The following is a 27,177-nucleotide window of genomic DNA, read 5'->3' on the forward strand; positions in this document are numbered from 1 at the left end:
AAGGGGAAAGATTGCTTTAAATAATGAATAGGCAGGAGAATGTGTTACATGGATGATGCGTGACTTTGGTATGAATTCTTTGCTATTTGGAAGAAATAAATTAATGAGCAAAAGTAGGCTATTAGAACTCTTAGAAGATGAACATGTGATGGCTGATGTGAGGCTGTTAACATTGTAATACTTTATTCCTTCCATTGATCATTAAAAAGAGAGTGATGAATGAAGTTAGACTAGCCAGCATAACAGAACTCTAAGGTGATGTCATGTTGTGGATGAATCTGTATTTTTTTAAATTTGCATGTTATGACAAGCACTTTTTCAGGAAGGACTGAGCATATGTATATAGCTCAACACATTCCAAACAGGAGACAAAAAGTGGTGAGCGAAAACTAGGCCTTAGTAAGTCCAGTGTTAAGACATAAGGTGTGTGAGCATATGGACTCTAAAAGTCATGCGACTATGGGAGAAAATGACAAAGATTGCCAGATTCCGAAACTACTTTTTTGAAAATAGTAAAATGATTCAATGGGTGATTGTTTAATACCAATCTGTAATTTTTAGCTAAATTCTAAAGCTTTTGCTCACTCATATGAGTAATGTGTTATATCACAATCTGGAGGATTATTGAATTTTATTAATTCAAAGTAACATTTGCATGGAACATGCTCAAAACAATTTGAATGCAGCAAGAGGCATTTGGGGTGTATTCTTGTGTTACAGCAGTACTGTACTATGCAAAATCCATAGCATTTTAATAATTATTTTATTCTAGTTTTTAATGTTTTTAGAATGAGAAATTAACATAATAGGGAGCCAAAAAAGTAGATTATTCCAATGAGAGCATCTTGAGTAGATATCTGCTATCTTTTTAATGAAGGCTCTTGAGCTAAGATGACACAGAAATACAGTAAAATTGTCAATATGGTACTTGTTTATTGCTACTTCTGCTGAATGTGTGAACGTGTTTTGTGTATAAAAATGGAAAATACCTTTTGTATGAAGTTCATATGCTGACCCCTCATTGCTGAAATTATATATGGTGGTGCCTAGATCAGGTAAACCTGGATGTTTGTAGAAGTAAAATCCTTTATTTTGGCTAGAATGTGATTGTTTTCCTTCATTAAGCTGTACTTCACTTTCTTCAGGTACGCAGGTGAAGCCGGAAATTATTCCCTTGTAATGTTTGCAGCTAGACACTTTTGGAATACATGTTTACCTTTGCTACATTCTCCACATGACAGAGAGCATTTTGAAGAACCTACAGAAACAATTCTTAAGAGCATAATTAAAGCAGAATCTAAAAATAAACAGGTAAGAATATCTAATAGGTATTTTTAATTGTGCTGGTGTTTAGTGATGATAAAGAAAAATTTTGGTTTGCTCTGAAGCTTTGGGTGCATACTTCAAGATACCTTTCCTAAGAGGGGAAAAAGTGACTTATCTGTCAAAAACACATATATGGTTTCTTACCTGCATTCACATAGCATGCATACACACATACAGGGAATCACATACTCTTTTCTTCCATTTGCTTGTTCTTCTGGTTTTAGACAATTGTCAAACTTGCAACAGTTTTCTTCAAAATAATTTGCTGTCTGAAGGGCTGTAGTGTTTCACTTTGTGAAGCTTACAAAAGGGAATGTTTAGAAAATACTCAACAGAAAATCCAGAAAAAAATCAATCACTTCCGCAAAGGATGATAATAGATCTTAAAACAAAAACTCAGGGGAAAAAAAAGAAATTAAATTAAGGTTCCCCACACCTGCAGATTCAAATTTCTCTTCTAACTGCAAAAAGGAATTTTTACTTTGCATATCTTCAGTTTTATAACAGACTTATAATTCAAACTGTGCTGGGAGTCAGTGATAAAATTAAATACTTGTTGATTATGAACAGCATGTGTAAACTGAAGAAGTCATCCCTTTGAAACAATATGTAGGTGATGTGTATCATATAACGCATCTCGCCACATGAAATTTCTTCTGCACACTGAAACATCCCTACTCATTTACAACTTTTCTTACTTCAAAATTCCCTGGAGCTGATCCATTTCTCTTTCTAGATTTTATTTACATGTCATTGAAGCTGATGTGAGTTTTCCTGTACATTTCCATGGGCACAATTTCAATTAGAGCTTGAAGGCTTTATTAATAACTCTTGCATTCAAGCTCAGTGGTACCAATGTGAGTCTGCATGTCAGATCACTAAGCAGTGTAGAACAAGAATAGAAAACTTAATTTTGATTCCTCCTCCCAAATAATCAGAGGTGGTGACTAGTGTACTTGATTCTGGGTGCGTAGGAGACAGAACTGATGAGTACACTGTGTACTTGGAAGCACAGTGAAGGTTGTGAACTTAATGGAACTTCAACAGTGTTTGGATATATAACAGTAATTGCCCATAGGCAGTTCTAAAGGTCTAGTTATTTGCAGAGCTTATATATTAAAACCAATAAAAAGGAATATTTCATTATGTATCTATAGTTAACTCACTACCAGAGCGTATTTTCAGAGTGAACCCCTAATAAGTTATATTAAAAAGCGAGACATTAATGTAGATAATGAAAGTATACAGTTATACATAACATAGACTTTTTATGTCTGATAATGTTAGTAATTCTTGTGAGTTAGGCTATATAGTAACTTCTGATATTAGTTAGAAAAAAAAATTCCTATAAACAGTGCATTCTATATTTGATTATTTCCAGAGCTACTGAAATTTCTTTTGTATACTGTAGTAACCATTGTAAGAGGCAGGAGCTGGTCTCCAGTGATTCTTGAGCAGGCTAACTCTAGGCAATTTTTAAATGCAATCACATCTGGAGAAGCATATACCAGAAGGTAACTTTTCGTTTAGTTCAGCAAGACAATGGTTCATTTACTTGAGATATATACCAGCCTGAAAACTGAATATTGGTTAAAAAAAACCCCAACAAACAAACCCAAAGTAAAAGCAAGTACTACTAAAGCTTTACCACTGCTATTACTAGCTTTCTTAAAACAAGATTATGGATTGGTTTTTCTCTCAGTTTGCTGTGGTCAGCATTGAAGCTGTCCTTTACCCTCACATTACGTCCATAGAATCATAAAATCGTAGAATGGTTTGGGTTGGAAGGGACCTTTAAAGGTATCTAGTCCAACACCCCCTGCCATGGGCAGGGACACCTTCCACTAGACCAGGTTGCTCAAAGCCTCATCCAGCCTGACTTTGAACACTTCCAGGGAGGGGGCATCCACAAACTCTCTGGGCAACCTGTTCCAGTCTTTTACCTCCCTCATGGTAAAAAATCCCATCCTTATGTCCAATCTAAACCTACCCTTTTTCAGTTTAAAACCATTGCCCCTTGTCCTGTCACTACAGGCCTTGGTAAAAAGTCTCTCTGTCTTTCTTGTAAGACCCCCTTCTACGTCGAAAGGCCACCATAAGGTCTCCCCAGAGCCTTCTCTTCTCCAGGCTGAACAACCCCAACTCTCTCAGCCTTTCTTCACAGGAGAGGTGCTCCATCCCTCGGACAATTTTTGTGGCCCTCCTCTGGACCTGCTCTAGCAGGTCCATGTCTTTCTTGTATTGAGGATCCCAGAGCTGGATGCAGTACTCCAGCTGGGGTCTCACCAGAGCATAGTAGAGAATCCCCTCCCTTGACCAGCATGCTGGTCACACTTCTTTTGATACAGCCCAGGATATGATTGGCTTTCTGGGCTGCAAGCACACATTGCCAGCTCATGTTGGTTTTCATCCACCACTTAGGCATCTGAGTCCTTCACTGCAGGGTTGCTCTCAATTCCCCAGTTTGCACTGATATTGAGGGTTGCCCCGACCCAGCTGCAGGACCTTGCACTTGGCCTTGTTGAACTTCACAAGGTTTGCATGGGCCCACTCCTCAAGCCTGTCAGGGTCCCTCTGGATGACATCCCTTCCCTCTAGTGAATCAAATGCACCACTCAGCTTGGTGTCATCAGCAGATTTGATCACTCAATCCCATTGTCTGTGTACTGATGAAGATATTAAACAGTATTGGTCCCAATATGGACCCTTGAGGGATGCCACTCATTATCTGTTTCCACTTGTACGTTGAGCCATTGACGGTAATTCTTCGGATGCTGCCATCCAGCCACTTCCTTATCCATCTAACAGTCCATCCATCAAACTTACACCTCTCTAATTTAGCAGCAAGAGGCTTGTGGGGGACCATATCAAAGGTCTTACAGAAATCCAGGTAGATGACATCCATAGCTCTTTCCTTGTCCACTGATGCAGTCACTCCATCATAGAAGGCCACTAGATTAGTCAGACTTTGTGCCTTCACAGAAGTAAACACTGATTTGACCAAATCTGATAAATCTTTGATGATGCTAATGTAATGATTACCCAAAAGTTGTAACTACAGCTCACATAATTTATTAGCATATTCCTTTATGTATTCAATGGTCAGTATATCAGTAGAACTGTGTATGGATCTATATGTGAAACGTGATAGTGAATTTATCTTTGAAGTTGCAAAACTGTACTGTAGAGGGGAGGGAAATGGTTATCATGTCTCTCACCTTTAAGCGAGAATTGTGATGGTCAAATTTTCACAGGTAAAGCCAGCTAAGCAAAATGGGACAAGAGACATTAAGTAATGTTTTAAAAATTATCTAAAAATAGTGTGAAAAAATAAGCTGTTACTCATTTTTGACCAGAGAGGTTGTGGAGTCTCTGCTTGGAGTACTCAAAAGATGATTGAGCAAGGCCCAGAGCAACCTGCTCTATTTCAGCCTGCTTTGAGCAGGGGTCTAGACTGGAGAGCTCCAGAGCGCCCTGCCAGCTGCAACTATTCTGTGATTCTCTGACAGAGTACTTCAAGATTTCATGTTATTTGTTATTTAATCAGTGTAACTGATTGAATATTACTGGGTCTGGTTATTGCTGTGTTGGTTTTGTATTAAAGAACTCATTCTGGAAAAATGGCTGTGGTTTTAATCTCCTGCACAAGTAGCTATTTAAGTAACAAGTTAATAGTTCATATGAACCATATTAATTGGTTTACAAATGAAACAGACATATGTTAACCAAATGATAAAACCCCCTTTTTTTTTTTTTTTTTTTTGGTCTTTTTAGGAGAAGAAAGATATGTTGCCTTTACATCAGTGGATTACAAAGGATTTTCAAAGTATTGGGTTTTCAGTTGAATGCTGTCTCCCAGGCATGTTCTTGCTTCTTTTGATCTAGTAATAAATAAAAACAAACAGTATTTTGTAATGTCATTATTCTAATTCCACAGTAAATAAATCATTTGAATATACTTCAAAGGTGCTGAGGAAGATCTGACACTAAGAACCTCCTTATATGTGTTATTATTCCACATACATGCTGATAAAGCTGATTGGGAGACAGCACTAAAAGTCCTGGATGAAGCTATTCAAGTTTTGCCTCAGACAAGACACAGGCTGTAAGTTGGTTGACCTATTTTTATTAGAATAAGCATCCTGATTCTTGAGAAGTATAAAACTCTGGGTGTTTTTTTATTTTGCATTGGGAAAATATTATGATTACTTTTTGTCAGCCTGTCAGTTCTTATAACAGAAAACACTGTTGTGTCTTTTTGATGAAAAAGGCATATGTTGGCAGTGCTTCTTATCGTTAATCTGTTCATAATATTTGTAAATTTCATTTTTTTAAAACTTGTTTATAAGTAGTATCTTACTTTTCCAAGAAAATAGGTGCATGAAATGTGGCTATATAGCAGAAACTTTAATTTTCCTAGCTGTAAACCCATTTACGTTAAATGGAAACTAAATTATCTAGGCTACTGTTTACATAGTCTTATCCAAGTTCAAAGATTTATTCTCTTTTATGTCAGTTTATAAACTTCACATCTCTGTAAAGTTTATATGAACTGTGTATGAACTAGTATATCTATCCTGCTCACAAAGTTACTTTACAGGTACAGACGCAAGTAATTTGCAGTTTGTTTGGTTTTTTTCTAGCCTGATTTTTAAACATATGGCTACAGCGAAGGCAAGATTGGGATGCAATTTTCTGATGGACATTCAGAAGTTCAGAGATGAAAGTGAAGATTATTTGTCACATCTGTGGCGCCGTTTGGTAACAGTCTCCAGAAGTATTGTTGGACAGTTAAGCTGTTTTCAAAATGCAGTCATTGCTTTACAGGTTTGCCAGTTTTTACTATATGTTCAAATGCTGATAGAATGATGCTTCTCAAGTGATTAGTGGGATTGCAAGTTCTGTAAAGTACATAACTGAACTGGTGGGAAGGCTAGATACTTGACCATTATAACTTTGAAATTGCTCTTCAGTTGGAAAACTGTGTATGGTTGCATCTTGGTATCCAGTAAAAGTTCAGTTGAGGCCTGCCAAAGAAAAATGTCTAAAAGTAGCCAATTGCAAGAAGTTTTGGTAAAGCAAAGAATTAACTGGTAGAGTTTTCCGTTACATTCTGTTTAGCTTAACTCTGATTATGTGATGTCAGTAAAACTGCTCACTGTCAATTTTTTGTTTTTTGCTTCTGTTAAGACTATATTGAACTTTTGAATATAATTTTGATGGTTTACATCACCAAATACAAACAAACTCTTCCATTATTACTTTTATAGAAACAAGAAAATGAATGGCAGAAAGTTGATTATCTGCTGGAATTTGCTGAATGGTTATATTGTAAACAGTTTCCCCTCAATGATGTCATTAAACCTCTGGACTTGGCAGTAGATCTCTTGCTATATAGAAAATTTTCCATGCAATCCTCACAAGCAGAAGGTAACTAAAAGGTGTATATCCTTCAAAGGAATTTCTCAGCAGCAAATGCAAGGGACATTTTTAATTTACAACTTAGTTACCACAAAGAATAGCACCAGCTTGACTGTATTTTCTTCAATATTCACTGTCATTTGATCAACACTAGCTTAAATATATCTGTGAATTCTGTGTCATGCCATGGAGACCTACCCTCAGATTTTTGGTGTAGTAAGACACAGCTCCTATCTGACAGAGGGGTTCCTGAGTTGTGAGAGGCTACCAGAAGGCAGTGCTAGGCAATTTGTTTCAAATGCATCCTCATGGAGGGCCAGATGTAACTGTAGGTAATGGTTTCTGTGCCAAAATTTGGGTAGCTATGTCCATTGCTCTTTCCTTGGCTTTATCTAGTATTTCAGGATTGATTTTTCAAAAATTACTTTCAAAGGGATGTACATCTTCAAGTACTTATGTAACTGTGTAAAAATTCTTTGGTCCTTTTACTTTGTGTCCACTTGCAGTGGTGTGGACTCAGTGAACTATTTTGATAGGATACCCCATTATTTAATTGGGGAAAAAAGTATCTAATTTCTGGAACAATACTGTGTGGCATTAATCAACATCTGCTCTGCTTTTACTTTTGCGTGCACAGACGAGACAGATCAGACAAGTACTTCTGGTGTTTGCATTGAAAAAGGTAAATGTTCAGTGTCTCTAGTATCACACATTTGATTAAAGTCACAGTAGCAATATTCTGTCCATACTTTTCTGTTAGTGGTTTTGTTGGTTTTTTTTACAGCCCTATGGTGATTTAAAGTTTGTACTTTTTCTTTAATGATCTTCCCACCCGGTTTCACATGGTTGCTTATGGTTACTGGACTTCTTACACTGCCTATGTTTCAAGAAATTTTTTACAAAACTTTTAATGGAAACTGAAATAATATAATAAGAAAAATGAGAATCAAATATAAAATAGCCCAGGTTGGAAGGGACCTCAAAAGATCATCTGGTCCAACCTTTTGTGGAAAAGGGAGCCTAGATGAGATCTAGCACCCTGTCCAGCTGTGTCTTGAAAACGTCCAGTGAGATTGTTCCACTGATAGATTGTTCTCACTGTAAAAAATTTCTTTCTTATATCAAGATGAAACTTTTCCTGGTGCAACTCGTACCTGTTGCCCCTTGTCCCCTCTGTGTGGCTTCTTGTGAAGAGAGAGCCTTTGTTGTCTTTGTAGCTGCCCTTTAAGTACTGGAAAACTGTGATGAGGTCCCTCTGAGCCTTCTGTTCTCCACAGTGGAAAGACCTTAACTCTGTAAGATTTTCTTCATAGGGCAGGTTCTCCAGCCCTTTGATCATCTTTGTGGCCCTCCTTTGAAACCTCTCTGGTCTGTCTGCATCTTTTTTGATCTGTGGGGACCAGAACTGGACACAGTACTCCAGCTGCAGCCTTACAAGCACTGAGTACAGTGGGTGAGATGGTCACATCCCTATCTCTGCTAGTAATGCCCTGCCAATGCAGCCCACGATCTGAATTGTCTTCATTGCTGTAACAGCAGACTGCTGACTCATGTTCAGCTTGTTGTCCACCAGGATCCAGGTTCTTTTCAGCAAGGCTGGTTCCCAGCTACACAGATCCTAATCTGTACTGGGCTCTTTGGTTTTGTTGTCCCAGATGGAGGACCTTCTGCTTGTCTTTGATGAACTTCATATAGTTCTTTCTAGCCCACTTTTCCAGCCTTTCCTGGTCTCTCTGTAAAGAAGGCTTTCCCTTCTGACATGTCCACCTCACCACCCAGTTTGGTGTCATCAGCAAATTTGGTGAGGGTGCTTTCAGTCCCATCATCCAGATCATTTATGAAGATGTTGAACAGCATGGGTACCAATTCGTAGGGGACCCCACTTGTGACAGGCTGGCAGCCTGAGCAAAACCCATTGATTACCACCATCTGAGTGCAGCCTGTTAGCCAGTTTCCTACCCATCTTACAGACCACCTATCCCGTCTGTATCTTACCATCTGTATCTTTTATTATGAAATGATAAAATTAATCTGTTGAACTGTCCCTTTCCCTAACTTTGTACTGTGTTAGTCATGCTCAGAATTCACTTGATTTGCCTGTTACTTTAATAACTTCATCTGTGACGATCATTGGATTATGTGATGTTATGTTACTGCACTCTGCTTTATGTTGTAGAGCATCAATTTGATGTTGAAAGAGAACTGTGTCTTTATAGTACTTCACTTTAACCTGAAAATCTGCGGAATTACTTGGTTTTGAGCTGAATTTCAAGCAGAGTTGGAGTTTCTGTAAAATGTCAGTGTTTACTGACAAATTACTAGAATTACACAGCACAAAAGAGCGGATTGAGTAGCAGAGTGTCTTCTGTAGTGCCATCAAGGGCCATTAAGATACCTTGTTACAGACACAGGGATGAGCTTGAGCTATATTCTACACTTAGCTGACATTGACCTGTCTGTAATTGGATTATTGCCCATTTCTGTTTTGGAAACGAGTGTTGGTCGAATACACTTCTTGCCAGCTAGGCTACCCGTAGTTAGGACATGGTCTTTGGTCACCATAGAAACCACTACGTCAGGATCAAGAGGATTCTTTATTTGCCTGCAACTCTACTTAAGTGGCTGAAATAAATAAGTTAGACTGTCTTTCCCGCAGATTTATTTTCAAGAAGACATAGTTAAAGTGTGCTTGCAGTGCATTTCATTTCTGTGTCAGGCTTACATAATTTAATATACATAACTGTTACATTATTCATGGAAAACATAGTACAAGTAGCATTGCATCACCATAAGAACATCATCTTCAGTAGATGGATTTCCATTTTTCTGGTTTTTTTCTATAAATATTTTCATTTTCAATTCAGAAATTTTAACTTTTGAATACATTTTTAAAATACTGTCACTGCAAGCATGTTGTTTGTTTTTTAACAGAAAAAAATACTATACCAAAATTTTCACCTACAGAAAATTTGAAGATAGCCATTGGAGCAAATGATACCATGCCTCAAATTAATTTGGAAGATTTGAGTAATATTAAACAACTGGAAGCTTTGTTTAGAGCACAGACATTAATGGCTTTAATTTCTGGTCATAGTTCTCCTTTTCATCAGCGGCACTGTTTGATGGCATATGCTTGTATCATCCGTATCTGGCAGGTAGGGTGAGATTCGATTCGATTCAATTCAATTCTATTCTAATATGGCCAGTGTATTTCAAGTTATCTTGTGTAATTATGGTGTCAGCTATTCATTTGATGTTTTAACTACGTCTTTAGAATTTCCAATTTTATGGTATAATTAGTATATTTTCTCAGGTTTAAGGATTAAGCATGAAAATTGTTTATCTCAGGAAAATAGAGAAGAGACGTTAAGGATAAAAGCAGTGGTCCATAGTTTCTCTGGAGTATGTTCAAACATTTTGTGCAAAAGGTTCTAAAATTTTGTGGGTTTAATTTGTTAAAGAATCTTAGTAGTGGCAGAATACGTGCTGAAGACATTGCTGACAATTCTGAGGAACAGTATTACAGATGGACCTTCACTTAGGTTGAATCAAAAGAGCTGTCATTTGACTGAAGGGAACTGTGTGACATAAATTAAATTCAGATGTTGATTCATTTGTTATGTTTTGAGAAAAAGTATAGACAGGCAGTGGTCACCAATTACTATTCTCTAATTACTTTTTCATTGTTACAGCATTTCAAATCAAACAAATCTATTTCATTTCTCATTGATATGAATGCCTAATTTAAATGGCTGTTGAGAATCATAGCAAAAATCATAGGAAAACAATTATACATTAAATATGAGTAAATCTTTGAAGGCACTAAATCTACACTTGATAATAGTAAGGCCAGAAATCATTATAGAAACAATCTTAGTGCTATGGATGGGACATATCAACTAGATTGATAAACTATAGCTTGTGCATAATTTTATTCCAATTAGCTGTAAAAGCCTGCAATTTGTTACTCCTGTGGTAATTGTGATCAAGTTTTCATTGTGAAATCAGTTTAGACTCTAACATTTGATGGAAGACAGGAATTTGAAAAATAAAAATCGAATATTGATATTTTCAGATTTACATAAGCATAATTTTTAATATCCTGAACTTGACTGTCTGAGCGTCTTACTAGAGAAAAAGCTATCTGAAAGGAGTATTACTGTTTGAATAAACTATTAAAAAAAAAAAATTAAGAGTTAATGCAGCTGTCACTGTCAGCTGTAGGACAATGGAAGTAATTCTAAGAACTCATATGTACAGCTGAACAGTACTGTGAGAAAAAACAATAACCATGTGGCATTAAAGGAATGAAGGTACTACAGGACAGCTTAACCTTGTTTTGGAGTACAAAGTAAAGCAGACTTGACTGCAGTGTCCATTTCTAAAGCAGGCTCTGAAGTGTTAGGACTCCATAAATAACTCAGTAGAAGATATTAAAATGTTCTCTGAAAACCTGAATAATCCAAGGCAAATGAGCTGCCTCTGACTGTTTAAAAGACACGTTATCTTTAATTTGAAATTTTCACAAGTTGTACAGCATTCAAGATTATTTTTTTTCATATTTTGTATTCTAGTCTTGATCCCTCCAGCAAAATATATTCATCTTCTCAAGTTAATGTGGGTTTTTTTTTTTTATTTTAGAGAGGATCAGAAGCTGTGCTATTGCATGCACAGAGAAATTTTCAATGGATGCTTTTATATGCTTAAATATTTAGAAATTTTTTATATATAACATTCATTAGTAGCCTTATAGAAGACTAATCCAGAAGGAGGACAGAGTGGCTCTTTGCAATCTTCCAGATTACTTTGATATGAAATTCATCCCTTGTAGAAGATAAAGCAATCTACACTAGCGGTTTAAAAAAAGAATTGAATTTGCAACCATATAGGTTAAAAAAGTAGCAGTAGTATTTATCATAGGAATGATGTCATCTTTTGACAGTTCAGCTCCTTAACTGCATTGTAATGATCATCCTAAATGCTTGTACAAATAATGCAAGCATCTAGGAGTCTTTGAAACTTTAGTTTTCTGAAGAAAGCTCTTACGCAAAACATAACATGGTATGTGACAGTTGTTAATAGCTGTAGGTAGTGACTTACACTGAATAATAATTATTACTAGAAATTGACATTATTATTGAAAATTGAAAATAATTAACTGTAATTATTTTATTATCTAGGTATCATTGTCAGCATCAGGACCTATTACAAAAGTATTATCAAAGTCTTCACAACTTACAGCTCCTCAGAAGGTACAGTCAATAATTGCTCCTAAAAATGAGAAGGACAGACAGAAAAAGAAACAAGTAAGAACCCCTTTCCTGTGGAATTAAAACAATCAGCTCTGTCTAAGAGATGTTTCTCTGGGCTCATTTGTTAAATAGTTCAGATGCTCTCCTGTAAAGACTCTCATAACCTGTGAAGAATTTCTCTGTGAGTCTGTATATCATACCTTCACTCTTGATCGCATTGACTTGACAGGTCGTAAATTTACAGATACTTTTTTTTGTTGCATTGGTCAAAATACTGCTGTTTCGTAAAACCCACAGTCTAGAGGTCAAAAAAGAAAAAGACAAAACTTCAAAGGATATTAAGCAGATATGGTTTTTTTAAAATGTTAGCTGAATATTTAGTACTAACAAGAATATTAATTTGGCCTCATAAATGTCCTTATTTTTTATTATAGGTTGAAGTTTCTGTTGTGAAAGAGAAACCTAAAGGGAAAGGATCAGTTGATACCTTACCTGCAAATGTGGAAGAATGGGCTTATTATGACTGTCCCAAAGAAATCAGAGATACTTTTAAACAGAAAACAAATAGTTGCGGTATTAACTGGGATAATTTCCCCAAACCTGTAAGTATATTCCTCAAAACTCTAGAGCATTTATTATTTAGGGAAAAAAATCAGTAACAGAGAACTATGCTGCGTTTTAGTTTTTCTGTCTGTGTGATAAAGAGTATGTTCAGACAGCTGTCAGAAATACTTCCTTGTCATAGTGTTCATTAATACTTCAAAAAGTGTGAGTCTGTCCTCTGCATTCTGAAATGAACTTAACTTACAGAATAAATTTATTGGCTTTCTGTGTACCTAGCTGCTTTTTCAGCTTGAAAGTTTGGGGGTTTGGGGTTTTTTTTGGTAAAGTTTCGAACTGAAGATGTAATCATTAATTTAAAATTTATTCTGTACAAAATGATGTTTATACTGACTGAATTGAAAAAAAATTTTTTTCAGACTTGTACTTTGTATTTTATGGACCTTTTATCTAAAGAACTACAGAGAATTTTTTGCCCCCACTTGATTCTTCCCATCTTTCAGCTAGCTGAAGTTATTGCTAATGAAGTTGTGGAATGTAGAAGTCTGTCTGATCTCTATCACCTTCGGTTTGTATCCTTCATTTATTTTAAATAGAAGAGAAACTGAATGGAGTGGACCATCCATTAAAATTTCACTAAATAGTAACAAGGCTTTAAGTGACTTATTGTTTTATATTTGTAATATTTTTTATTTCTTTTCATTCCTTTTTTTATACATTTTAATAGAATTTTGATGAATTGGTTTGCTTGTGGAATTAAAGCCACTGAGTTTATCTGTTACTAAACATAATCTCCACGAGGAAAGGTGTACAAGATTATGAACCTAAGCCACTTTCATGTGAATAATTTTTGAAATGCCTTATTGTCACCTCACTGAAAAAAGCAAAGTCCAAAAAAAGTCAATAAAAGTGTTATCTTTTAAATATTCAAAAGGCAGATGCCCATCTTGCATCAAAAATATATTGTCTTTAGCTTAAGAACCCAAATAAGTATCCCAAATAAGCGCATTCTCTTCTATAGAGGTTTGCCTTTGTAACCAAAATTCTGTTATTTTTATGGATGATTAGCCCTAAAAGTTTTCGTTCAAAAATATTTAATATTCACGCAATGGCAAATTATTGCTGTTTTAGTTAAAACATTTCATCATGCTTTTTTGAAATGTGTTGCATAATGTTTGCTTAATAATTAACAGTTATAAGCAATAATCGTTTGCTTAGTTCCCGATAGTTTGTGAAATGCCACATAATGTGTTTTTAAAATGCCTGAAACTGATCCCACATAACAGAATAGATAAATACTCATTTCTACAAATGTATGTGTGTTTATCTGGATTGTGAACTGATTACTGAGTTACTGTCTTACCAGACTAAAAGTGATTTACTAATAGGAAATTAATTTGCAGCCAAGCCTTGCCAGGCAAATTTTTTGTTGACTCCTCAAGATTTGTTTTTATTTCATGGTATTTTATTTATATCTATGACCTGATATTTATATATGATCAGATAGGTGTACATGAATATATTACTCATTATTCAATACAGAAAAGTGGGATAGGACATACACATGTATGGGGCTTTTTGCATGCTGTAGTGAGACCATATTATAAATATTTTTGTACTTTTACCACATCATTTTTGCCACTAAATTGGAGAGATATGGGTTTAATGGATGGACTCGGGATATCGGTGGATGGCCCATCATTGGAATTGTTCAAGGTCAGTTGGACAGGGCTTTGAACAACATGCTCTAGTGGAAGATGCCCCGCCCATGGCTGGGGGGTTGGACTAGATGATCTTCAAAATGTGCCTTCCAACCCAAAACATTCTATTATTCTATGACCTCTGTCAATGGGTAATTTCAACTACTGCATTTCCCCCTTTTTTTATTTAAAATTTTTGTTCTTGCCAATATTAATCAAGACATAAGAAGGTAGGATTGACAAGTGTGGAATGTATGCTTTTTATATATAATATGTTTATATGAAGCAACATATGAAAGATTCTGATTGTTTCTTAAACAATTTTTCTTTTTATTCTTAGAATTGCCGTGATATGTTCAGACCTAAAACTGAGTCAGGCATCTTTGTATCATGAGGAAGCTGCTGGAGAAGCATACATTAGTGAATTAGAACAAGCAATGTATGTATTTTCACTACAGAGGCTGTATTTAGTTGGGGTTTTTTCCCTACAGTTGATGTGTTGTTGGGGGAAAAAAAAAATTATTAAAAAACATGATCTCTTAACACAAATTTTGTGTATTAGCTGTGCCCTAAAATTCTGTGCATAATTGTTTGATCTATCCACAGAGTGAGTGTATGGTGAAGATGCCTAACACACTAACACTTCATTATGAAATACTTTTAAAATATACTTGAATGAACTTTGTCTTTCTTGTGATTTAGGTGTAGGCAAGAGATTGCACTGAAAAAAGGAAAAGAAGTACATACTAAGACAGAAGAAAGAAAAACGTTTTTTGAAAATGCTCAGCTGAATGGTAGTAGGGTTGAGAATATCCCTACTTCAAGTGAAAAGGTTTTCATTTCTATTCCAGTTTCTTTAATAAATTACTCTTCACTTTTTATTTTAATATACGTGTGTCGTGGTTGAACCCCAGCCAGCAGCTAAGCACCATGCAGCTGCTTAGTCACTCCCCCCCCACCCAGTGTGATGGGGGAGAGAATTGGAAAAAAGAAGTAAAACTCATGGGTTGAGATAAGAACAGGTTAATAGAACAGAAAAGAAGAAACTAATAATGATAATAATAACAATAATAAAATTACAATAATAATAATAAAAGGATTGGAATATACAAGTGATGCACAATGCAATTGCTCACCTCCCGCTGACCAATGCCCAGTTAGTTCCCGAGCAGCGATCCCCCCCAGGCCAACTCCCCCCAGTTTATATACTGGGCATGACATGACATAGTATGGAATATGCCTTTGGCCAGTTTGGGTCAGCTATCCCAGCTGTGTCCCCTCCCAACTTCTTGTGCCCTTCCAGCCTTCTTGCTGGCTGGGCATGAGAAGCTGAAAAATCCTTGACTTGAGACTAAACACTACTTAGCAACAACTGAAAACACCAGTGTGTTATCAACATTATTCTCATACTGAACCCAAAACACAGCACTATACCAGCTACTAGGAAGACAATTAACTCTATCCCAGCCAAAAGCAGGACAACTTGCTAGTTTGTTTTTAAATAATTTTATACTTGAGAAATACATGAACATAAAAAATCATTAAAAATGCATACTACTTAAATTATACTGGCAGGCATCAGCTGAATGTGAGCTGGGTTTGCCTGGCATGTTATTTATATTATGGAACAACAAAACCAGAATCTGTATTCGTACAAAGTAAACTACTTCTCTACAAATGGAATTTGGCACTAATGCAAATTGGTGGAAAAGACTGAGAAGGAAAAAAGACATTGTATTTGCACTTGGTCTGTTTTCTCTTCTTCCTCTCTCCATTATATCACTAAATACTGTTTTGCTCCCTCTTATACATTGTTTTAAAGGCATGCAAATATTTCAGTTTTGTCTTTTCTATCTCTTCTTTAGGAAAGTAATTGCCTTATTGATATTCTTAAAGCTTAGCTCTACTTTCCTCTTTATTATGGCAATTCTGTCCTTGTTTTCATCATGTCATTTTACTCTCTTTGTATATTTTTCCATTCTTCTACATGTAAAATATATTTTTTTTCTAATTACTAATCCCTCTCAAGTCACCTCTTTTAGCTCTTGCAAATAGTTTTTCTCTTTGATTGTTTTAGTTATTACCAAGAATCCACTTATTCACGACAGTAGCAGATCTGAAGTAGTTAATCTGTTCTAAAATTAATTTTAATAGTATATACTTATGAGTTGAATGCCTTTTGAGCATTATAAAATCCAAATCTCACAGTGAACCTGTTTTTCCTGTAGTATAACGTTGAATTTTGAAGTTAGAAAATAGAGCTGGACTGTGGCATGTATCAAGAATTGAATATGATAGTTAATAACAATTTTTATTCTATCTAGTTTAGTTTTGAAATTTATGAAAGTGTAATATTTTGTTATTTTTCAGGTTTTTGAGTTAAATGTGGTAACAGGAAAAGGACTGAGTGCACTTTCTTTCCCTTACTTGTGGATAGAAAAAGCTGAAGTACTAATTCAGCTAGGCTTGTACCAACCAGCAAGACTTCTCCTTTCAGAGGCCCATGCTGCAACTCAGGTACATCAGAAATAAAATAGAAAAAGAAACATGAATAAAACGTGTAGGAAAAATGTTCATTTTGATGCAGTTGTTTCTCATAATAGTAATCAAATTGCAAAACCAAACCTTGCCCCCGCCCCGCCCCAAACCTATGTCATTTGAGGTTCAACACATATAAGGCGTACATTTAAAAATATGGCACGTATGACCAACTTTATGGGAATTGTCTGAAGATTATTTCAACTTGTGAAGTCATGTCAGCATCTCTGTCTGCTTTGCAGTGACCTTGGAAGATGTATGTATATCCAAACCTTGTTTGTTAAAATAGTTTAGGGATATTCAAGATATGCTCATAAGAGAGAGAGAGAGCATTTAGCTCCATCCTTTCAACATTTTGATAATTTGAAAGTCTACTTACATAATTTTGAATTTCATTATGGTTTTAGTGCTAGTTGTGTTTTGATAAACAGCCACTGACACTGAAATTATGATTTAGAATTCTGGCAGATCTGAAATAAGCATCTGTATGTTCTATCAAACAAATTCACATCGTCTCATTATTATGAAGAGTTTACATTAAAGATACTCTTCCTATATCTACCATTCTTCATTATAGCTCTCTTCTTGGTTATATGGGTTACTGAAACATAATTATTGCAATAAATCCTTTACTTTTAAAAAAATGTAATTGTTATCCTGTTATTCCACATAATAATTTTTCTCATGTAAGTAAAAACTGCCTATGTATGTTTAGCATGAATCATGAATACTTTTAATAATAATATATGAATAATATATTTATTAATAATATATGTCTCTTATTAAAGCATGAATTTAGTATAGTACATAGAGAAAAGTTCAAAAGACATTAGGGACGACAATAATTTTAATGATATCATTTCTTACTAGTATCCTGTATGTCTGCATGCTAGTATACTGTCTATACTGTATACTATATTTGTCTCTTGTATACTGCTAGTGTGTAGTTTATAACTAGTATCGAGTAGCATTGTAAATTTACTGGCGCTCTAGTGTATCTAGTTCCCAGTTCACTAAAAAATTTTTCATCATCACATTTCTTCATCAGATACTGACAAATGATAGCAGATATATACATACTAAATAATAGCAGAAAAATAGCTTATTTGACTTGTGGGGTATAAGATATGGGAACATAAAGAAATATAAAGTATATTTGAAGATTTTAAGTTCTTGATATGAAGTAGACACTTTATGGTTTTGGAAAAAACAAAGTAATATAAGGAGTGACTAAGATATTCTACAGATAATTGGGGAAGTACCATTTGCTTCTTATTTCTGTGCCTATTCATAAGTTTAATCTAAAATATGAATAGAAATAAATATTAATAGGAGTAGTGGATCTTTTGTATATAGGTCACATATCTCTCTTCCTAGGAATTGAGGGCCCTGTATGATGTGTCAAGGTGCTTGTACTTATTTGCTGTATTGGCTAACCTGGAAAGAAACCACGGACAAGCTAAAGCATTCCTTGAGAAAGCACAGCTTCTAGGAGGAAATGAACAGTTTTGGTACAACAGTACTCTTAGTCTAATAGATGCAATTCTAGAGGAAGAGGGGGAAGGAAAATGGAGCATGGTAAGGAATTTTTTTGGTTTTGGTGGTTGGTTTTTTTTGCAGCAGTGGTGTCTCAGTGAAGAGAATTGTTATAGCCTTTGCATTTCAATAAAAGCAAAAATAGATGTTAAATTCAGTTAATGTTGTTTTCTCTGCTGTGCATTCAACAAACATTAATTACAGATTCCAAACAGATGCAGGCCAGTAGGAATGAGATTTTACCCACAGAAGTTTAGGATGTTTTTATGATAAACTGTATATCCTTCTATTGAAATAAGAGCAATTGTAATCTAGTACGTGTAACTAAATCCCAGAGATCTGATTCTCTTGGTTAGAATGCGTTTGTACTCGGACAATTCTGTTGACTTTCATGTGTTCATTATCCATATTTAATAAAGATTATAACTTTCAATATTTTTTCCTAGTATGCACTTCCTTTTCAAATATTTCATATCGTTTTACAAATATTATTTCTAGATTATTGAAAGATCCTGCTGTGAGTATAATATATATATTTATTAAAAAACTTTTCCTGTTTGACCCTTAACATTAAAATATCCATTTACTGTTCAACCCTTAACTTTCATGAGTTTCAGCGTAAATATAATCTTGTTGTGTCTGTGATGATCTGTCCTTTATTGATAATCTATGCGAGTGTTTTGTACAGAGAGATTATTTTGATTTGGGCTGAACTCACTTTTACAATCGTTGAAGGACAAAATACCTGGTTACCAGTGAAAGTATTTACTAAGGTTTTACCAGTATAGCTATTAATGGAATGTGTGAGGTGGTTTTTTTTTTACCTCCACATGTCTGACCAACATGACTGTAGCAGCAAAATTTTTTAATAAGGACAAATCTGCAGATGAGGTTTTGAGCATCATTTAAGGGCTTTTTCATTTAAAACTATTAGTTGGGGACTTCTTTTACATCCCCAGCTGGCAAAACTATAATAGTGTAACGTTTAATTGTGAATTAATATGCTAGTCAGTGTAAGTAAGGATGCAGGAATCTGTCCCAACGAGGATGCCTGTGAAATATAGAATCAAATGACTATTTAGGTTAGAGGTCATCTGGTCTAACCCCAGGCAAAGCAGGGGAAATTTTGAAGTGAAATCTGACCTTATTGTTGAATCAAATTGCTCTGGGCCATATATGGCCACTTTTCACATGCCTCCAGAATGCAGATTCCACAACCTTTCTGGGCCTTTGTTATCTGCACACACCCCCTGCGCGCCCCCCCCCCCCCCCCAAAAAAAAAAAAAAGTGATTATGAAGGTGGCCAAACAAACACTGGAACATCTCTTTAGAATTCCCCTTTTTCCAGGTTGGGTCTGTTGCCCCTCATTCGTTTGCTATGTATCTCTAAGATGAGTCTGGCTCCAACTTCGCTCCTTGTGTGTATGTGCTCCATTGAATTATCAAATCAAAATATCTAAATATGATCATAACTCATACTTTCTAGACTTACATACAGTTGTCAAGAATCAGTCATCTTGGGGAATATTAGGGAAAGATACTTAACATGTTCTGCACAAAATTTAAGCTTTCTAAATGAATGTTTAATGTTATACACAGACATTTAAAATAGAATTATGAAATTTCTGATGTTACCTGCAGGCTTGTGAGATACTGGAACACACTGTAAATGTGCTCAGATCTACTTTACTGAAGAGACCTAACAGACAGTCAGAGTTGGGTTTTATAATTGCATCCCTTGAAGCCAGGTAACTGTCTTTTCATTAAAATATGCCCAGCCTCTACTATGCAGCTACATTGCAAATATATGGTGATTTTTACCATTCATCTTTTTTTTTAGTATGGTGCATTGTATGGATGCTCAAATATTTTTCTTCTAAGTAGTTTATATTTATTCTTTTTTTTTAATTTAAATTTCCTTTCCAATTTCTTCATTCTTGTATGTAGCCCTACTACCTGTTAAGTTAGTAAGCTAGTAAACTATTGTGCATAGTTTGTGGTGTAGGTTGCCCAAAGGAGCAAGATATATTTGCCTATGCAGTGGTATCTGAGCACAGATATTAACACAACACTGTTGTAGTCTGCAGTACTGACCTGCTTCTCTCCTCACCATGATCCAAGAAGTCTTTTTATGGTGAAACTAAATAATGATTCTGGTTACATTGAAATCTAAGCACAGAGAGCTTAAAATGTGTTGGTAAAAGGAGAGAAGTATATAACATTTACACTTTCTTCTCCTTCCAGAAATGTGAAACTTTTGGATTAGAAAGGGAAGACTAATAGTCTTCTAAGTTCAACTATATTTACAAGACTGAGTAGGCCTAAGCAGTTTGAATAATTAGATACGTGCAACAAGTGACACCTCAATTCTAATCTGAAAATACAATATTTTGATTTTTTTCCAGGACCTACTATAATTAGTAGACCACAGATTTAAAGAATGAAGAGGCTTTTTCTAGATTTCTTATAATTTAAAGGAGAGCAGAGAGAAATAGGTCAGTTTTCAAACACAGCCTGTACTTTCTGACTGCTATCTTGTACTTAATTTTTATCCCTAGGAAAACACTTATTCAGATACATTTTACCCAAGATTGTATGACAATTAATGCTGAGTCTTGTCAGTTGCCACATATGCTACAGGAATCTTACAATAAATTAGTTCAAATTGAGAAGGACTTCTTTCATTATGGGCATAAAAACTGCAGTGCTGAGATACTGCTAGAATGTGCAAATATTCACAGGTAAGATTATACATCTGATGAAAAATTTTATGTATGTTTAACTAGACCATGAAGTGTACTGCTTACATTTCTATAGTCTAACTAAAGATGGAAAAGAGCAGATAATATTGTCAGGTTTTATATCTTGGTGTTACACATCTATTTGCATTCTTGATGTGTTCTGTATTCAGAAAGATACAGTAGAATCAAAAATTCTTTTCACTGAAGGCAGAGTTAATCTTACATGGTACTACTGATTTTTGTACTGGTTTTGAGGTCAAAACAAAGTATCAAGGTCTCTAAGTCAGCTTTTTGTCTTCCCATTTGTAAAGGCATTTTGGCAGCCACGCCAGTCATTCTCAAGTATTTATAGGCTTTTACAATTCTTTCTGTTGAAATGGTTCTCTAGAAATTGCTGTAATAACAAAAGGGTAAAACACAGTATGCCTTGACTCCCAGCTGTTTCCAAGACGTCCCTTTAAAACAACTGAGGTATGTTTTGTACCTGGCTATTCTGCCATTTTGTTCCTGGTGAATACATACTCTAGAATATTATCTGCCTTTCTTCTCTTTGTGTCTTGGCATCTTCTTGCACTGCAGCAGTACAGTTCCAAGAATAAGACCTTGAAAAAATAATGTGTGAACATTCACTTTTCCTATTTGAACATTTAGAAAGCACATGTACAAAATTAATCTATCTATTAATTAATCTATTTAATCTATGAACCTAATTTATTAATCCAATTATTTTATTATATATGTTCAATAGTGTTGAAACCATAAAAATAAACACTTTCTTACATTAGTTCCTTTGGTTTTTATGTTGGTTTTTTTCAGGATGATTGCCAAGCAGGAAAGAAACGAGGAAGAAAAACGTAGTCACTATCTGAATGCTTATAACTTAGCTCAGAGAGCAGTATCCAAAACAGAGGAAGTGTTTCATAATGTTTGTAGCTTATTTGCAGTTAATGAGGTATGGAGATATATATATATTTTTTCTACTCATGGAAAAGAAATCTGATTTAGTTGTACTATTCACTCATTCTTGGATGATTCCTGGAAGCCCCAAATGAGATTATCTTCCTGTAATGATAGGCATTGTTTGAATATAGAAGGAAACATTGCATGTCAAAAGAATTTACAGTCTAAAAAGGAAAGAAAAGAAGCAGCAATGAGAGGATTTGTTTGGTCTCTGTCAATTTTATTTAATTCTAAAATTTATCTAATAGCTACAAAAGAAAAAGTCTAAACGTGGGGATATTTTTGATTCTCTAAATACCTCACAGGTTTAAAATTCTCCACATTAAATTGTTTATTTCTCAGGAGAAAAAACAAGTTACACAGAACATTATAGAATCATAGAATGGTTTGGGTTGGAAGAGACCTTAGAGATCATCTAGTTCAAACCCCCATGCCATGGGCAGGGACACCTTCCACTAGCCAGGTTGCCCAAAGCCCCATCCAACCTGGCCTTGAACCCTTCCAATGATGGGGCATCCACAACCTCTCTGGGCAACCTGCTCCAGTGCCTCACCACCCTCACTGTGAAGAACTTCTTCCTTTTATCTAATCTAAATCTATCCTCTTTCAGTTTAAAGCCATTACCCCTTGTCCTATCACTACATGCCCTTGTAAAAAGTCCCTCCCCAGCTTTCCTGTAGGTCCCCTTTAAGTACTGGCAGGCTGCTATAAGGTCTCCCTGGAGACTTCTCTTCTCCAGGCTGAACAACCCCAGCTCTCTCAGCCTGACTTCGTAGGAGAGGTGCTCCAGCCCTCTGATCATCTTTGTGGCCCTCCTCTGGACTCGCTCCAACAGGTCCATGTCCTTCTTATGTTGGGGGCCCAGAGCTGAACGCAGTACTGCAGGTGGGGTCTCACCAGAGCAGAGTAGAGGGGGAGAATCACCTCCCTCCACCTGCTGGTCACGCTTCTTTGGATGCAGCCCAGGGTACGGTTGGCTTTCTGGGTTGCAAACGCACATTGCTGGGTCATGTTGAGCTTCTCATCAACCAACACCCCCAAGTCTTTATCCACAGAGTTGCTCTCAATCCATTCTCTGCCCAGCCTGTATTTGTGCTTGGGATTGGCCCAACCCAGGTGCAGGACCTTGCGCTTGGCCTTGTTGAACTTCATGAGGTTCACACAGGCCCACCTCTCAAGCCTGTCAAGGTCCCTCTGGATGGCATCCCTTTCCTCCAGCATGTCGACCGCTTGGCGTCATTGGCAAACTTGCTGAGGGTGCGCTCAATCCCACTGTCCATGTTGCTGACAAAGATGTTGAAACACCACCAGTCCCAATACTGACCCTGTGTAAATAAAGAAAGCCTGTCTTCAAAATAGTGTATTTTGGGTAATGAAAGCCTGCAGCCTACTTTGCTGGTGTGTACCATTATTATACTCTAGCATCCAGCTTTTTTTTGTGCTTTGCCTTTTTTAAAGAGCAAGTATTTTTGTGCAGCTACCAAAACCATTAATATTAAAATTCTGGTTCTATGAACACATTTGCAACTCCTTTGGAATTAGATATTTGTAACAGGTACATAAAACATGAAAAGCAAAAACCCAAATGCTCTTTTTCTATGCAGCTGCTTTGATTGCTTTTTAATGTATTTGACATTGAAGTTTTTCTTTTAAGTTACTTAAATATCTTCATAGCAGATTCTCTGATCTATTGAGGTGATATTGTGAAAATGTTTGCTTTTTAGTTAAAAGAAATACAACATTCTAACTTCTTATTACTGAATTTGCAAAAATATTCAAAATTAGAATTCTACTTTCCTTTCTTTTGTATTTCAGACTACAAATATTAGTATCCCATTAATGAGGCAACTAGCTAACAGGAAAATAAATCTTGTAGAAATTCTTTTGGATATTTTTCATCTTGTTATAACTGAGAAAAAACTTAAAGAAGTGGGAGAAGCATCGTCTCATAAAATTGTGGAGGCATTCATCAGGGGAACTATTGAAGATGGTGCAACAGAACAGGTAATACAAAATATTTAGTCCTACGATTTGCATATAAAAGGTATAACAAAGTTTCACAGGGATGTTTTCCATAGCAGGACTTCTTCCACTACTGAGGAAACAGGTCCCCAGACTATTCACGTAGTTTTGCAGCAAAGAAAGTTCCAGTGTGTGTTTTTTGTCTTGGGGATGGTTTATTGGATTGTTTTGTTTTGTTTTGTTTTGTTTTGTTTTGTTTTGTTTTCTCAGAAAGATTTTGTTTCTTAAATGCAGAGACATAAAACCCACTAAGACTAGCAGGGAAATTACTTGAGGCTTTGTAATTGATGGCAGGGGAGGCATGGTTTTGCATTATTGTCTCTTCTTTTTAAAACAGTTGGTTTTAAGCAGGACCGTCTAACTGAGCTGATGAATAAGAACATAAGACATGCCCCACTGGAACAGAGCAGTAATTCTTGCCTGTTATTTTGTCTCTGACAATGACAATAGGAGATGCTGTTACAGGAAAGCATAGTAGCCTCACCATTCTCTGCAGTACTCTCCCCTTATCCCATGTTTTCCTCAGGACTGATTGTTGTTTGCTTATGGACGTTACAGTGTACTTTTTTTTAATCAATTGTTAATGAATTTGTATATCTATTAAAGATAGCTAGTTCATAGTTGAAAGTGTAATCACATTTAACAAATGTGTTTGTATGTAAATATATATGTGTTACATTTTTTAAAGAAGTATATTTCTGTATGTGTGGGTATATATGAGCAAATAAACATAAATATGTATTTTACCAGGATTGGAAGCATATGGAATGCACTGTGGGTCATATTACACTGGCTCAGTTAGCAAACATACAGAATCTTTGTAAAGGCTGTCCTGACATCAAATCCAAATACCTATATCTCACTGGAAAAACTCTTCATTTACTTGCCATTAATGTAGATCCTGTACATCCAGAGATTTACTGGAAGCCAAATGTTATGGTATGCATTCTTTTCTGCATTTAAATTCATTCTTGTGTGTAAAGTTTGTCTGCCACAATACTTTTTCTGTATATACTTGTATACTACTACTCTTTATTTAGAGCTAGGTTTTACATATTGCATGCAAGCCATAATAAAAATGAACATACTAAACTAAGTAATTTCAGAAAAATGCTTCTGCCTACATGCCATCCTCATGTAGATAATTTTTTAATTCATTCCTGAGATATGCTAATTACAATATTTTCAAAAGAGAAAGTAAAAAAATTCCTTGAATGCCTTAAAGGTCTAGGTAGGCTGGTCTCCAAATTCATGCAAACAAGAAGTAGCTTAAAAGTTCAGATTTGTAAGTTCGTTTTGTGTTGTAGTAAGAACACCATGTAAGAAAAGGAAGGTTGATTGAGTCATTATAAATTCAGTGATGAATTAAAGTGTTCAGAAGAAATTTAACTGAGGACAAATATCAGAAAATAAAAAACTTAGAGGTTATATGGGGGGCCTTTTTAGTTTCTGTTAGTCATATTGTCATCATAACATATTAAGAAATTTTTATGCCTGATAATATTGCTAAATCTTTCACTATCAAGGGATTCATATAGTGAGATGATTTAAGATGACTTCCATTTTCACCTAGACTTTCACAAAAGAAATGAGGCCAGCCATGCTTAATGGAATGATTAATTATTCTTTTCTTATACTGTGATGAGTAGGAAGAAGCTAAATCAGACATCGCAAAAACTTCCCTGACTTCAGCAGAATGCAGTGAACAGGAAGTGAGAGACAGCAGTTTACTGACTAATAAATGTCAATATGATAAGTATAGGAGGAAAATACAGGCATTAAAGGTATATTAGTGTATGTGCTTGCATTAGAATTTGAGTGCTTCCTTTTTATGGAATAATAGCCACCTTACCTTACAAGTTCTGTTTGAACTGATAATGGAAATGTCTGTAACATAAATTTGATTTTACAAAAGAAAAAAGATCTCCAAAGCACTCCCCCCAAAACTGCTTTCCATCGCTACTCTGCTGTCCAGCTCTGCCCTGCCCCTCAAAACATGCTGTGGGAGCTCCTGTTGGAGCGTTCCCAGTTGCTCCCAGAAAGAAATAATTTCTCCTTCAGTGGTTTCCCACTGATTGAGCATGTAGCAGCCAGGACAAGATGAACAGGCAGCTTTCTCTTTGCTTCACAGACGTGCCTTTCTAAGGGAGCATACCGTTTTGCAGGCTGGGAACAAAGAAAGAAATAACTTCTATCAAAAAACACTTGTAAAATTCTTACAAAATTTAAGTTGTTTTGTATGGTGAGCTGATCTCTGTTAACTACTGCAGTTCAAAGCACACTAGGAACGTACGGTTTGTGTTGCTAGTGTAATCAATAAATACTTGAGATAAGAGATTTGTGGGTGTATTTGTATTAAATCTAGTTAACTGTCAGTGGAAACAACTGTACGGAGAACTGACAGAAAACTCCTTTGTTCTGAACTGCTCATATTGCCTGGAATTTAAATACTGTTCTGCTAAGTACATGTTTTATATTAAAGTATCTTATTAAAACATTTTTTAATGTTGTATAACAGATGTTGGTGTCTGCTAAATAATTAATCTGTGCCTATTTTGATCACACATTAAGTAAATGCTTTAAAAAGGAGAAAAAGCATTAAAATTAGTAATGAAAAAGTAATACTGATCTTTTCTAACACTAGTAATCTGTATACATATATCAAATATTTAATATTAATGCATATTTTAATATAAACCTTTTTATTTTTATAATCTAGAAGGAACATAGGTTGACTCAGAAATATCTTTCTCAATCCAGTGAAGCTTTGCTACAGTGTATGGGTATTGCATTCAGTCATAATATTACTGATGTACTGGCTCCTGCTAGTTTTGAAATGGTCGAATGCTTTCAACAATTTGATCCAGTTTCAACTAGCCAGTTTTTGGCACTTCATCAGGTAATGTATTGTGCTTCTTTCCAGTATAAAAAGGGTGGTTTAAGTTACATAAGCAAAAATGTCTATTGGTCTTACAGAACACAATATATGGATGCATATAAGAACTAGCATGTAATACAGGTAGTCAAATATATGATATGTTTGCTGAGTTCAAAATGTTTGATCAGTGGCTTTTTAACGATTCTATTATCTATTGTGTTTGACTTGATGTTTTCATTGAT

General features: G+C 35.5%; 1 protein-coding gene across 2 annotated transcripts in view; it reads left to right on the forward strand.

Moving 5' to 3' along the window:
- Window positions 1-27,177, forward strand: part of CFAP46 (cilia and flagella associated protein 46) — a 101,714-nt gene that overhangs the window by 47,264 nt on the left and 27,273 nt on the right. Inside the window, exons 25-45 of one of the 2 annotated variants that reach the window (XM_030030593.2) lie at window positions 1,146-1,311; window positions 5,101-5,185; window positions 5,293-5,431; window positions 5,970-6,153; window positions 6,597-6,756; window positions 7,385-7,429; window positions 9,679-9,902; window positions 11,928-12,053; window positions 12,434-12,601; window positions 13,064-13,128; window positions 14,601-14,699; window positions 14,963-15,092; window positions 16,631-16,777; window positions 18,176-18,376; window positions 19,976-20,082; window positions 20,893-21,075; window positions 21,892-22,027; window positions 23,851-24,039; window positions 24,808-24,996; window positions 25,707-25,841; window positions 26,777-26,956. In XM_030030593.2, the coding sequence (XP_029886453.1) occupies window positions 1,146-1,311; window positions 5,101-5,185; window positions 5,293-5,431; window positions 5,970-6,153; window positions 6,597-6,756; window positions 7,385-7,429; window positions 9,679-9,902; window positions 11,928-12,053; window positions 12,434-12,601; window positions 13,064-13,128; window positions 14,601-14,699; window positions 14,963-15,092; window positions 16,631-16,777; window positions 18,176-18,376; window positions 19,976-20,082; window positions 20,893-21,075; window positions 21,892-22,027; window positions 23,851-24,039; window positions 24,808-24,996; window positions 25,707-25,841; window positions 26,777-26,956 (3,058 nt within the window). Of the gene's footprint in view, window positions 1-1,145; window positions 1,312-5,100; window positions 5,186-5,292; window positions 5,432-5,969; window positions 6,154-6,596; window positions 6,757-7,384; window positions 7,430-9,678; window positions 9,903-11,927; window positions 12,054-12,433; window positions 12,602-12,979; window positions 13,129-14,600; window positions 14,700-14,962; window positions 15,093-16,630; window positions 16,778-18,175; window positions 18,377-19,975; window positions 20,083-20,892; window positions 21,076-21,891; window positions 22,028-23,850; window positions 24,040-24,807; window positions 24,997-25,706; window positions 25,842-26,776; window positions 26,957-27,177 lie in introns of both variants that reach the window. The other variant, XM_030030592.2, reaches the window with a different exon arrangement.

This window comes from Aquila chrysaetos, chromosome 11 (genome assembly GCF_900496995.4).
Source record: "Aquila chrysaetos chrysaetos chromosome 11, bAquChr1.4, whole genome shotgun sequence".
Lineage (NCBI taxonomy): Eukaryota > Metazoa > Chordata > Aves > Accipitriformes > Accipitridae > Aquila > Aquila chrysaetos.